Source organism: Sander lucioperca, chromosome 1 (genome assembly GCF_008315115.2).
Source record: "Sander lucioperca isolate FBNREF2018 chromosome 1, SLUC_FBN_1.2, whole genome shotgun sequence".
Taxonomy (NCBI): domain Eukaryota; kingdom Metazoa; phylum Chordata; class Actinopteri; order Perciformes; family Percidae; genus Sander; species Sander lucioperca.
In genome coordinates, this window is record NC_050173.1 from 13234028 (window position 1) to 13248438 (window position 14411).

The following is a 14411-nucleotide window of genomic DNA, read 5'->3' on the forward strand; positions in this document are numbered from 1 at the left end:
CTCGTGTGTGCCTTCTTTTCTGTGCTGTTGGCAAATATGGGGAAATGTCCATGCCCATGTCACCTGGTCAAATCTTAGAGAAGCAATGAAAATGTTTATTAAAAACTTAAAAGATAGAAAGGTGTATTTCTTTTCCTCTGCAATCTGGGAGATTATTCTCAAGAGATAGTAGATTATGAAGCTATGGTTTGGACTACAAAGTTAAATGGAAGAATAATAAATTATGTATGTTAGCGGAGGATGTTACAGTGCTTCTTTTAGGCTGCTTGACACTGAAAGAGGTGAGGATTGTTGAAAGTTTCAGAACCTGCTTCAGTTTCCATACTGATTATTCTGACATGGTCATCTTTGTACGCTTTCTGACATACAATATTATTTAAAATTATTTTCCAATAATCATTTTTTGAATTACTTATTGAAACCAAAAATATGTATGTTGTATAACATTCTATCCTTGAATGCCATCATTGAGGCAGAAAGCAAGTCATGTAATATCAATCAAGTATACATTTGTAGATAGATATAGATGTGTGTGTAATAGTTGTATAAGGGCCTCTGTTCTCACACTCTTTGTGTGTTCTTGTGTGTTACTGTATGTATTTGTGTGTATGTTGCTAGCATTGTATTGCATTACATTCGTGTCTCAGACTTGATCTAAATATATATATATATATATATATGTATATGTATATATATATGTATATGTATATATATATGTATATGTATATATATATATATGTATGTATATATATAGATATATATATATATATATATATATATATATATATATATATATGTGTGTACATATATATGTATATATATATATATGTATATATATATGTGTGTACATATATATATATATATATGTGTGTGTGTATATATATATATATATATATATATATATATGTGTGTGTGTATATATGTATGTATATATATATAAAAAGAGTGCTTTGATTGTAATGGCTTGCAAAAGCAGTGGCCTGACAGAGGCTATAAATATTTCAGTTGCTCTGTTTTAGCACCGGGATAGAGAAGACAACAGGAAGATCCTCGTTTTGATGTGTCTCATCATTGGTTCACGAGGAAAGAGGGATTTTGGTGCGCTGCAAAATATATTTATCTCAACAAATCATTTAATCTTTTATTCAGTCTTCAACACTTGTTTTTTTATTTTAAGATAAAGAGCAGCTTCAAACAAGCAGCCCTTTGTAGACATGGAGCTTGTTGCATAAATATATGTTAGACTTTTCTACTGAGTTAGGTAGGGTTGGGTACCGAAACCCGGTTCTAATATGGTTCCTATACGGCCGGTATCTATAGGACCAAATGGCAACACAGATTTTGGTGCCTCATTTTGGTGCCACTTAAATGCCTGCACTGCCCTCTGGAGCTCCGAAACAGACGTTACAGGCAACAGAAGCATCACTGCATGTGACGCTAGTTAACATTACACCTGTCAGCAGGTAACATTAGCCTGCGGTTAGCTAGTAGCTGGCTTAAACACAGTTAAAATGCTGAAAGGTAAATGGTGTAAAGTGTAGCTCCATTTCACTTAAAAGGATTCCAACACCTGGACATACAACAGTCTGCAGCTAAAGACACACAGTGTAGACTAGCTGCACTTTTCAAGACAACATGGCCAGGGGTTAAAGTGGGATCTGACAGGTGGGGGAACCCTAAGATCGGAGTTCTTGAGATCTTGTTATTTCCCTTCCAAAACAGTCAGGATGAGTTTTTATTAAAACTAAATTGTGACTAGTGTGATGACTGCATGCCAAATTAATCAGAGCACACAAGGCCAAATTGCCTCTTTAGTTACCACATTGCAAAGGCTATTTCTTAAAAGGAGTCAACATAAAACATAAAAACACACCAGGGCGACACTCACTTCCAGCTAACTTCACTGAGAACAATGACGGCAGAACAGCATCACTGATCTGTTTTAACGGAAAAGCCTACTCTCTGGTCCAGCTCAGCTAAAAACACCGGATCTGCAGCACCTTACCATGTTGCTAACTTTTTATTTTACGCTCACTACCGAGCCTGTTTGTAACCGGTAGGCTACCGGCAATGTGATTGTAACCTGTCCAACTGACTTTAACAGATAGTACTTGACTGTCCTGCTATTTTTTACAGATGTTTGAACTCTTCATGCCCTGTTCATGGACTCATGGTGTGCGCTGCTGAGAGTGAACAGGGAAACACTGAAATGGATATTTGGCGTTATTTTAAAAGAACTGGAAACACTGATGTATGAAACTGCCAATTAGATTAATTTACTTGTTAATCAAAGGTGCCGGAACACCGTTCCGGATCGTTCCGGCCCACTTTAACCCCTGACCATGGCCACTGCCGCAGTCAGCAGTGTCGGAGAGACAACACTGACGGAATCAATCTGTTGTAAGGTACCCTTCTGCCATCCACACAAGCTTGGACTTTTTTTTAACAGACTGTTTGGGTTGGTGTGCATTTACTGCAGTCCGGATTATTTCTGGATTATGATCATGATTATGGTTTTGTATTGACATGAGTACATGCTTGTGCAGTCTGCACATAGGCCTAGTGTGGGATTAGTGTGAGGACATCAAACATATTTATGAACCTCTGATTAGAAAGCTCTCTGTAGTTGATTAACTTGCATTTGTTAGACATAAGTCACAGGCAAACAGTGAAGTCTTTCTTTGTTCAATCTGGAAAGCTTCAAAAAAGCCACACTGACAATAAGAAAAAAACAACCACTGAAAAAATGGTCACAAGTATCAAAAACAGTGTTTTAATTTTCTTGTGTAACATGTACAGCCCAATACCTATGTGTTTGTGGCGCACCATCTTACACACTCTTGCCATCCATCCATCGATACTGGATCAACTCCCACTCTGTAGAGCCTGCTGGACTCTATTGATTTTTCATTGTCAGGGCTATGACTTCATCTTGCCAGGCATAGACGTGTTCTTGAAATGATCTCCACTTTTCTGGGTGGAAATGTAATATTATGACACCTCATTTATAAACTGAGGCTACTATCATTACTATCATTACTATCATTACATCTCTTTAACACAATTTAGTATTTTATGCACAAATGGTTTATGTTATTTAATTTGCCTGACACAAAAGAACCCAACAAAGCATTCATTAATTATTGACAACTGTATGACAAGATAAAACAATGTCCAATGAACAAGATAATGTAATGCATGATTTAAGTTGTCAAATGCTAATTTGATCTTTCTTTCGTTTCTTGGTCAGCCTGTCTGTCACATGTAAAATCTTAAATACCAGTTATCAGATTTGAATGAAAAAGAGTTTTTCAAAATAGCAATATTTCATTCAGGAGAGACAAATGAATAAGTTAAAGATAAATATTTATTACAACAGTTGATATGGGATAATTACATTTTGGCAGTCTTTAGCACTTAGACTCTACAGGGAGATTTGAAATTGAGGGGCGTCTGCCCTGAGCAGCAGCAAGATAAATCCCCCCATGGAGTCCAGACACAGGGGATGGTGGTGGCTGATGATTCTGCTGAGAGTGAAGAGGCTGATGGAGCTGATGAATCTGCAAAGACTTCCGGTGATGGGGAAGTAGAGGGCCCCTTTGCCATTTGCGACAATTTGCACTGAAATGACAGCTGACAGTAACAGAGAGAACATATTTAAACAGTGTAACAGCCGGGAAAATTGTGGGATTCACTCATTTAGGCCGGATATCCGTTGCCTTGGGCTTCCTTTGTGTTGGTATTTTAAACTTCAGTTGATTTCTGAGGACTATGGTTAACTGCTCCTCAGATCTCTGCAGGGTAAATCCAGACAGCTAGCTAGACTATCTGTCCAATCTGAGTTTTCTGTAGCATGACTAAAACAACTGTTAAACGTACACGGTTCCACCAAAACAAGTTCCTTCCCAGACTATTTTGCAAGCGGCACCACGACTTTTCTCCGGTGCTCAGCACCGTCCAAGATGATTGTGATTGGTTTAAAGAAATGCCAATAAACCAGAGCACATTTTCCTCCCATCCCCGAATGCTATGTGGCGTAACCAGACCCTCCTCCAACACGCTTTGGAGCAGGGTCTGGCAAAGCGAGACTACTGCTGGTCTAGATCATATGTTTCATTGTGATTATACTGATCAGCACTTTTCATTAACTCTAGGTGTTTCTGCTAAGGTATTAATTTACAGTTAGAGGCCTAAGTTGAGGGAATTGGGGAATGGCTTGAAAAGATGTGGAACCAAGTGGGAAAGAAGAAATCATTTTAGAAGTGATAGATCATGTTTCAGCAGTGACACTGACAGGTTTAGATGTTCCTTTCTCTGTGCATCTGTGGTGGTGGATGGCATTAACACTTGCAGGGTTTGGGGTTGATGTCCCACTAGAACAACCTATGACAAAAACATGAGCACTATGGGTACTGAAAACACCCAAAATGGCATGCAAGATGTGGCTTTTTTATAGTGTTGTGTATGCTTATTGCCTAAATCAACTCACACATCTGTTTTTGGTTTTTGGTTTTACTTAAACTCATGACTTTGAGATAGACTTGCCAGCAGGGGCCTGCAAGGCTTTTACTACGCTGTTTCCTGCTGTCAGAGCCTGCAAATCATTGTGTATGGTAGCTTTGTGCATATATCTACCCGCTCTACTGTGGGACTCGCCATTGTTAGATTTTCTGTCTGCCTCTATTTAACGTGTGTGTGAGTTTGATTGAGAATCTATCTGTCTTTTGTGGTAGAAGTGGGTCTTTTGTTTAAACCCATGAGGGTTCATTACTGTGATCCATCTCCCTCCCTGTTCATGCCAACACTAACATACTGTGGCGTCTATGCATCTATTTTTACTTTCAGTTTGAGCGCGTTTGAGTTTGTAGGTAATTTGTCTTAATGAGCATTTTTTTTAGCATTATGTGAATGAGTTTTGTGTTTATGCTCACAATGACAAACAGCCACCATTCTTTCATCTACACTTGTGATATTTGGCTGTTCACCAGTATTAATCATAATACATCCAAAATATGCTGTGTCAGTTCATGCAACATACAGACTACTGTACCTACTCGACTAGCTAGATCTCTCTGTAGAGATGGATTGGAAGATGTCTTAGGATAATAATGACATTTTTACTCCTTTCTTTGTTTTTTTCTATCCCCTCCTGTTTGCATCTCGCTCCTTCCCCTCTCCCTCTCTTTCCAGTGATGTAGGCAGTGAAATCAACAGTTTTGAATTTCTTACAGATACTCAAATTGATAAACCAATGTGTGCTGTTTTCAGCAGTAAAGATGACAGACTTAGAAACAGGTTTTAGTAGTATTGTGTAGTATGTATTTAAGTTTAAATAATTTCGAAGGTCCCATGGCTAAATTAAGGTCCTCAAATATTACTGGATAAAATTGCTGCATAAAAAAACTTTTGTTGCAGTCAAGCTTCTTGTTAGCAGCAGTTGTAACAGTTCTAAGTTATTTTTTTAAATTGAAATCACATAATGAGGGTTGACCATTTTTTAAGTGCATTTTACAAAAATGATCATGATGCGAATAAGAGTCATGCTCTAATGATGTGTCAAAATGTATCCGTGTCTTATTAAAAACTCTTACCTATAACCATGTTCTTGATATGAACACTGACAATTATAAAGAAATTTCCAAAGCCAATATAATTTAAGCCAGCAAAAACCAAATATTATTTTTAAGCATACCTTTATAGATAATAGGGGTGGAACGGTACATGTATTCGTATTGAACCGAAACGGTACGGGCGTCTCGGTTCGGTACATGAATTTACACGGAGAATACACTATATAAAAATAAATAAAACTTGCGTGCAAATTAATTAATGTAATGCAGAACGACGCAGATACGCGTTTCTTTAGGGATACCTAAAGAAGCCCCTCCTTAGCTCTGAAGCTCCCGAGCTCCGCCTACAATACATCCATGCCTACCTACATGTCGAGTCGGTCCAGTGAATCCACACACCATGGGCCACATGAGGCAAACTAGTCCCTTCCAAACCAAACATGGACGTAGCTGTATCCCTTCTTGCCTCGACCACAAATGGCCTTCAGGCCCGTTTGCTTCGCTATTTGCTCGGCTGTTAGCTCCCCCGTTAGCTGTTAGCTCCATTGTTAGTTCCGCTGTTTGCTGTTAGCTCGGCTGTTAAGCTAACGCCAAAACTCGTCAACTGCTCTGTGTAACCGAAGCTGCTTTTTTAACATCCCTGCTCTGTGCATTCACATATGAGAGCAGCGCTTGTCTCCCATGTCACACTACTAGCTAGCTGATTGTCTTATTTTGTTTACAAGTTCCAGATGGAGTCTGGAGATGATGTGGGGTAGCCTACTTATTGTTTACTGTTTACATCTTACTTTATACACTTAGGCTGTTGCAGCTAGTTCAGGGGAGAGACTGTATGACACTAGGTAGTACAGCCTAAGACAGCTAGCTCAGGGGACAGACTGTATGACACTAGGTGGTACAGCCAGAGAAAATTCACAATAAAAAAATTGCCTTCTGCATTTTTGTTTTGCTTTTCCCTCCATTGCAAACATAGACCGGCTACTCTGTCTGTGCCAATACATATAGTGCAGTAGTAGTAGTAGTAGGTACAGTATTTCTACCTACCTACCTAAGTTACACTGCGAAGGAGAGGAGATGCATGTTGAACTGTGAGAAGAAGTCTCAGCTTGAAGTGACACAAGGACTCATTTCAAAATCAGAAGTGACAGGAGCTGTCACTACAAGTACACGTATCCAATGTTCTGCCAATGACTTCTGTCAGAGAAGACCCACAGTACAGAAAACCACCAAATGCTTCCAGGACAGAGAGTTTGTGATGTTCAGAGATTGAATGTCTCCTCTCTCCCAAGTCCTGCCTGCAGAAAACAATGTTGTGCTTGTTGGGGGAAAGCCAAAAGCAAGTGGCAAATCAGACCTGAAATATTCTAATATTAACTGACTAATTATAGCTGCCTCAAGCCAGAGAAATTGAACATGCCTGACAAACCCGCTGATTAAATAACCTTTTTTTTTTTTTTTTTTGGCCCACCATCACATCCCCCAACACTTTTTTTCGGAGGACTATATATCACTGTACTATTGTCAATTGTATGTTCATTTAAGAAAGAAATTAATTGTTTAATGTTAAAAGAGAGGCGTGGTTTACTTCATAGGCTGTGTACTTGTGTTATTACATTATCTGGGACACATAACAGTGATATAACCAAAAGATGTATCCTGGAATTCATGCAAAACTTTAATTTGTTTGAAAAAGTAATAAATAAATCATTTTAAATTTGACTGAAAGAGACAATTTTATTGTTAATCGCTATTATTTCTAAGACAATTAATGGTAAAGCAAAATTTGGAATTTTTACAGCTCTAATGTTTATTAACACTTATACCACATCATTAAATCAGTCACACACTTGTCAAATTTACACCAACAACTGCTTATATAACAGCTCATATTTTGATCCAATCACCCACTTTTCTGTGTGACTCAATGCCGTGTGTTTTTTAAATGGCATGAGGTGTTACTCACCTTTTCAGATCGGATTCTATCAACCTGCGCTTCTGTCACTTGTGCTACTAGACCATCTGTGTGCGTTTCAGCATATGTATGCACATGTGGCTCTGATTCATACCGTGTGTGCAAAATGTAGGTGCCAATTAGCAAACCTTAAATCTGAAATAGTTTTCTTTTGGCTTCCACACGTGTATGCGGTTATTGCAGTTTTGCCTTAATATTTTCTGCCTCGGTATTCATATCTGAAGGCTCTACCTCTTCTTTGTTTTGTTTTTTATGTCTCCATGATTATTTTTGGCTCAGCATAAAGCTTATGAGTCTGCGTTTCACTGTGAGGATATTCAATGAGATTTGTGTGGGCTAGCCACACTAACACACAGAAATAAAATGTGCTGTGTAACACAACACATGCTGACACTCAAGGCACAAGGACAACAGGATCATGAACACAGAGAAAATTACAGACTGTATTACAGACATAATGGGGATTAAACCCTTATCCATCTATATTCCTTATGTGTAAGCTTATAGATGTGAATACATACTGTACCACATGTAGAAGTAAATATGAAGTTCAATTTCCATGACATTGGGAATATATGCTTATATTATTCTGTATAAATGTGCATGTTCAAAAGAGGTGGGTGACATTCATTTGTTTCAGTGTTTGAAGCAATTTTTTCTTTAACTGAAATCTGGCCTGCTGAAAAATGTTATCGCCGATAGTATAATATTTAAAAGGTTTTATTAACATTAAATCAGTCAGTGTATACTTTATATTGAATGAATACGATGTATGTGTTCTCTTCACCATTTGTCCTATAGGCATTAGGCTATATGTTTATAAGATATCATAGTATTGAGTGTTTTTTATGCTTATAAGTCTACACCTGTAACCAATACAGAACAAAATCTGGGAGATGTTAATGACACCTGACACCTTTTGCCTCATTTCAACCAGTTTACACATTGCTTTTTCTGTTTGTATGTCTGCCATTAACTGTTTGGTCCTGTTCTGGTGTTGTCTTGGCTGGTGTGTGTTGTCTTCTAGGCTCATATGGTTCGGCGCTGACTTGTCCGTCAGGTCAGTATTGTGGGCTCTGAGAGGTTGTCGGAACCCTGAGGAATATGGCTCTTTAATAACAGAGTAAATATGATGTTTATTTACATCCTTGTGTACATTTTCCTTATTTCCTCGACACGTCTGTGTTTCCCTAATCAGCTGGAGTGAGGTTTCTTAAAGGTGCAGTAGGTAAGACTTATAAAACTAACTTTCTGTTATATTTGCTGAAACTGACCCTATGTTCCAGTAGAACTACATGAAGCAGGTAATTTAAAAAAAAAAATCCAGCTCCTCTGGCACCACCTACAGCCTGTAGTGAGATTTGCAAAAATCCTCCGCTCTGTGTTCAGATGCACCAATCAGGGCCTGGGGGGGGGGCTGTCTAACTGTGTGTCAATCACTGCTCATGCACACACATTCATTCTCCCTTGTGGGGGGAGGGGCTTAGAAGACTGTTTTGGGCTTTAGCGGAAAGGGGGGAGGGACTGAGAAGTTGTCGATGTTCAAATTTTTTGGCCAAGTCCTGGATCTTCACAGTCCTACCTACAGCACCTTTAAGGCAAGGCAAAAAAAAATGCCACATTTCTAATTATTATTAGTAGTAGGGTAGTTACACGACTAATGAATATACTGATATTGGAAGATGTGGACATTTCCCTCTAGACAACATCAGTGAATCAGTACAATTCTTGAATATTTCAGTTGAAATTGGTTAAAAGTAAGTAACTGGCCCCACTGGCAGGTTTTCTTTTTTGATAAAAAGTCTGATTTTAAAACTTAGTACACAATTAAATAACTTCTTGGATTGACTTTCTTTTGCCCTGTGGTAGTGGTTCTTGTGTGGTGCTGTTGCTTCTTTTTATGTCCTTGTGGTTGTTGTGTTCATGCAAACTGCGATATTGTGGCCTTGCCGTCAAGTTTCTAGTCACAGCCATTTGTGCTTTTTCAGTGCTGTTGTGTCTCCTCTCGTTTATATTTTAGGTGTGATTTTTAGAATGTGCTGTGAGCTGATTTACAATTCAAACCATTAACATTTAATATTTATGATTGTCTAGATTAGCTACTTTATGTGTTCACACTAATGGTATGTATCTAATGGTCTGTTTTTCCGTTTTAGTTATCAATATCTAATCTGTAATGTCTTATTCCTGGTATAGAAAATAAATTGTGCTTGACTTTTGTCACAAACGGCAGACTGACCTTGGTTATGGAGTTATGGTAATAGAGAATCAATTAAATGCTGCCTTTGAAAGGGCAGTCACCCACAAATTGCTACTTCTGGCTGACAAACCCTTATCTTTCCAATTTTATCTTGATGAGCTTGACAGCTTTAATTTATAATTGAAATCCAATCATTGCTCATTTTACACTTCCCTACATTCTCAAACTTTAAAAACAGTTAAGTCATCTTGGATGAAAATGAAGTGTGAAGCAGAATGTATGTCAAGACACAGAGCTTTTCTGAGGTAAATTTTGTCTATTAAAAGAGTGTAAAGTTGAAAATCTGAAACTCCCCTGCGTAGCAGCAGATCATATTGCCTCAGTGGCTGTGATTCGGCTTGGTAAACAATCACTGTATCTCCTATGTTACACACAATATGAAATTGAAAAAAAAAGTACAGCAGTCAACTGAGGCAGTAGACTATGGGATATAATGTGACAAACTCCACATTTAGGTCCTGTTGGCCCAAGGATCACTTCACAAATACACAGTAAACCACTTGTGTGTCCAAGGCATCCCCTCTGGAAAGATACATGAAAGAATAAATGTCCTGTCCTATGTCCTGATTGGTGGAACCTTAAGTATTTGTATCAGATTTTAAATGTTTTTTTTTTTATAATTGTGTGTCATAATGGATGCCATATTCATGCTGCAAAACAAATCTACCTACAGTCCCTGACTTAGAGTGATATGTACTGTAGCAATGATTCATTTTAAAAATCCTGTCTAACTTTTCTACTCAGGGTTATTTGATCCAAAACAAATGGTGATGCTATTAATAAATACACGGAAATAAAGTAGAATGTGTGATTCGGAGAAAGAAGGGAAATTGCCAGAATTGGAGAGGCAGCCGGAAAAGGAAAATCAGATTTAGGTACAGGCAGAGAGTACAGAGTGTAGAGGCAGGGATCCTTTGTACTGTATTGAGTGATACATATTAAGGGGTTTCAGTAATCTGATTATTTGGCATAACTGGCACGATGATTACAAATAAAGTGAACTGCCAGGATAGATGTACAGCTATAATCTCTGTGATAGAGAGAAGAATGAAAGGAAGCATGGAGAGAATGGCAAAAAAAGAGGGAGATGGATCTGTAGAGACAGTAGAGGAGCACGGAGGAAAATGGATTCCAGCCTGACAGCAACATGAACACGAGCTGGTGACGAATGAGTTTCTGGAAGAGGCTGCAAGATTCTTAATTTTCTGCAAAATGTGGTCAGCTCATGGCTCATGCTGTTGTTGCCTCAATACACACACACACACACACACACACACACACACACACAATGTGGAATAATGGGGAAGAGGAGGAGGGATGCAGGTGGAGGTTATGATCAGTAATACAGTTCATATCATGAACCCATCATAGCACCGACGAAGAGAAACATAAAAGGAGTCCACTGTGAAATATATGCATCTGAGCACTCAAGGGATGTCACACCGGCTTTAAAACCTGCAGTGTGACGGGATTGAGAGTTCAACTTCAACTCAAGTTTATTTAAAGTGCACATCACCCAGAGACTACAGTTTCAAGTCAACAATGGAGTATATTATATATGGGGAAATAAAGATATTTGAGGGAGCCAGACCATTTAAAGCCTTATACATAAGAAGGAAGATTTTGAAACCAGCTAGTTACCAATCACATTGTACATTATGCACACATGCACATCATGTAAAGGTATCTATAGAAGCAAACAAGACTTAGTACAGAATAATGTTTTCATAGTTTTCTAATTATAGAATAGCCATAAGGAACTCTAAAGTACCAACACCCTGGATTGTTACAGTAAGTAAGACAGGCTCTTGTCGCTGCCTGTTTGAAGTCCTGTCTCTCAGTGAGAGTAATGTCTGGCTCTAATGTTCAAAGCGAAGACATCAGATGGTAAATAGATCACATTGCTTCCCAGACACTTAGTGATGGGCTGCAAGAAGAGAAGAAAATAGAGGCACAGAGGGAAAAAAACACATTAAAGAATACTATTGGCTATCAACCAAATGTGTACAGTATTCACTGTACATGTAACTATACTTAAGCAACAGCCTCCCACTTTACGACCCTGGCCCGACAACCGTGCAAGATAGAGTCACAAAACTTTACAGGTGTCTAGTTGAGATCAAAATGAAGGCGGAGTTCGAAAATAGGCATGGTCCGAGGAAGGGTGCCAGAAGTAGGGGGCCCCTACTTTACGCCCCTGGCCCGATGTGGCGTCGGGGCTGGTGTTGGTCTCTAGTATGTACACTGGCTTCAGAAAAGAAAGACTTCATATACCTGTAGAAAACATAAAGTGCTTTAGTGAAAGGACAGCTATTTCTGAAAAAAAGCCCACAAACTTTTTTTCTAATAAAAATTATTAATTATTAATTAATTAATTCTGCTGTTGTTTATTTAAAGTAAGACGTTCACAATATTCCACATTGGTTTTTGGTGGAAGTGTTTCTTTAAAATGTATTGATATATATCCCATGTTTTATCTGGGTGGTCAAATGAAAAGTCAGGAAAACTTTAATTTAGCAAAATGTCAAAAGAGCTCGACTGTGGAGAACATTCTGGGATGTTTAGAGAAAGTAGGTGAACAAAAAATAATGAATTGGAAAGAAAAACAGCATTTAGTTAGTGGATAGGGAAGAGGCTGTCGAAAGACAAAATAATCCTTATTATTTGTTAGATAAAATTGAATGCAATGCATGGTTCACAAAAACAAAGAACATTGGCTCCTGATGCATCGGCACAGATGGGAGATGTGAGGAGAGAAGGGGGAAAAAAGTCAAATTCATTTGAAAAGGGCAGACATATCTTTTAGCAATTCAGTGTAATAAAACCACTTGAGAATAACCGCTCAAACAGATACATAATTTTGCCAGTGACACGGGTGCAGAGACAGGGTCAAGAGTACAGTACATTACCCACTATTTCCTCTTCAGGGTATTGGAAACATCTTATTGTGCAGGTCAGCCATATTACACTATTGGCTAATGAATGAATTCTGAGGTGGGCGTACAAACACTGACACACACCGAAACACAAACCACAGGAGCTTTCCTTTGAGATCAGACAACAGAGCTTGTGGCGGCGTGTGTTCTGCTATGAACGCCTGCCAAACTCTGTGTGGGCGAAGCCCGACTGTAAGGAGTCTGTCATTTTTAGCCTCTTACAGAGGGCAGGTAGGCCCCTGAATGCAGTATTGTATTCCCTGCATATAGCCTTGTGTCTAGCCTTAAAGTGATTGTTATATTATTGTAATAGATTAAGATAGTAACCTGACTGATGCTTTTAGTGCAACTACTTCCTGATATCGTGGATGTGTGGTTAATCTTGGAGGAACAGTTGATGTTGAGCAAGTGTTTGTGGATATTTCAGACTTTTTGCTGTTGGTATAGATGTGCAATTTGTGTGCTGTTGTCTTTAGCTTGTAACGTTTGTTGGTGTAGGAGGAACAAATGTGTTTTTGCTCGTAACCGTATCACTGTTGAGTTTTTACATGTAGAGTTTTAACATGCTTTTTACAGTCCTCCTCTTCCTCTTCATTGCAGGCCGATTCAGCCACCAGCTTTCTGCGTGCAGCTCGCTCAGGGAACCTGGACAAGGCTCTGGACCACTTAAAAAATGGACTCAACATTAACACATCTAATCAAGTAAGATACTTTCATTTAACTCACTAGCACATCAAAAAAAAAGCTGTTTGTGTGTCAGTGTGAGTAGAAAAAGATGCCACCCACAGATTTCAATTAACAAAACGGTAAATGAAATCGTGGCTCGTAACAAAATCAATTACAATATTTATTTAGTACTCACAGTGCTTAACGAAAATAGCAGCTTACACAGGAGTACCTGCTCTAAGAATCACACTAAATACAAAATTACTCTGTAATGAATATAAAACATTCTGAACTCCTTTTGTGAGTGCTCAGTGCCAATCTTACCTTTTCATTTGGATCTCCGTGGGTAAATCGCTACAGTATTTATTTATACATTTGTTTTTTAATTTACATGAAAAGCCAGGAGTTGGATACAACAACTTCATGCATGTAATAGTAGTCTAGAAACCATCAATTTCACCAAGTCTAGGATAAGTTAGCCATTAAAGCAATCAAAGTGTCAGTATATAAAAATGAAAGAGCGCTGCTGAACCCATGCACACATTAGCAGCAGACCAAGGCAAGAAAACTTTATTGTTGGAGTTGTAATGTTCCTCAGGAGACATTTTCCATTTGTGCAGGTCTGGATGACATTTTTTATACACTACAGGAGGCAGCTCTTTTCCTTGAAACCACCCTCCAATTCATTCATTAATGCCCAGCGGCATCACATTAAAAAGTTAAGAGTTTTTTTCTGGTTTGCTCAGTGCTTTCTGGCTACCTTTTTATACTGAGCATAAAATATAATGAGACACCGCTGTCTTAAGAAAGTATATGAGGGCACCACCTGTTGTTAGGCACACCTTTTGCTCAGACCACGATAAGAAAAAAAGTCTGATATTCTCCACAAAGATGCAGATAGTATAATCCTGATAACACATTTCAAAAATATAGAACCTTTCCAAACTATCTTCAAATTGTTTTCAACACATTTGTTTGCTTGAGGTAGAATATGAACTTTGAATACA

At 38.4% G+C, this 14411-nt stretch overlaps 1 protein-coding gene across 11 annotated transcripts in view; it reads left to right on the forward strand.

Moving 5' to 3' along the window:
- The window catches only part of LOC116048903 (ankyrin-1-like), a 93396-nt gene that overhangs the window by 35436 nt on the left and 43549 nt on the right, over window positions 1-14411 (forward strand). For all 11 annotated transcript variants that reach the window (XR_004896729.1, XM_035998992.1, XM_035998995.1 and 8 more), the window contains one exon: window positions 13339-13440. Coding sequence is in view for 10 of the 11 variants with exons in the window: in XM_035998992.1 (XP_035854885.1) it covers window positions 13339-13440 (102 nt within the window). In the remaining variant the exon portion in view is untranslated. The remainder of the gene's footprint in view (window positions 1-13338; window positions 13441-14411) is intronic.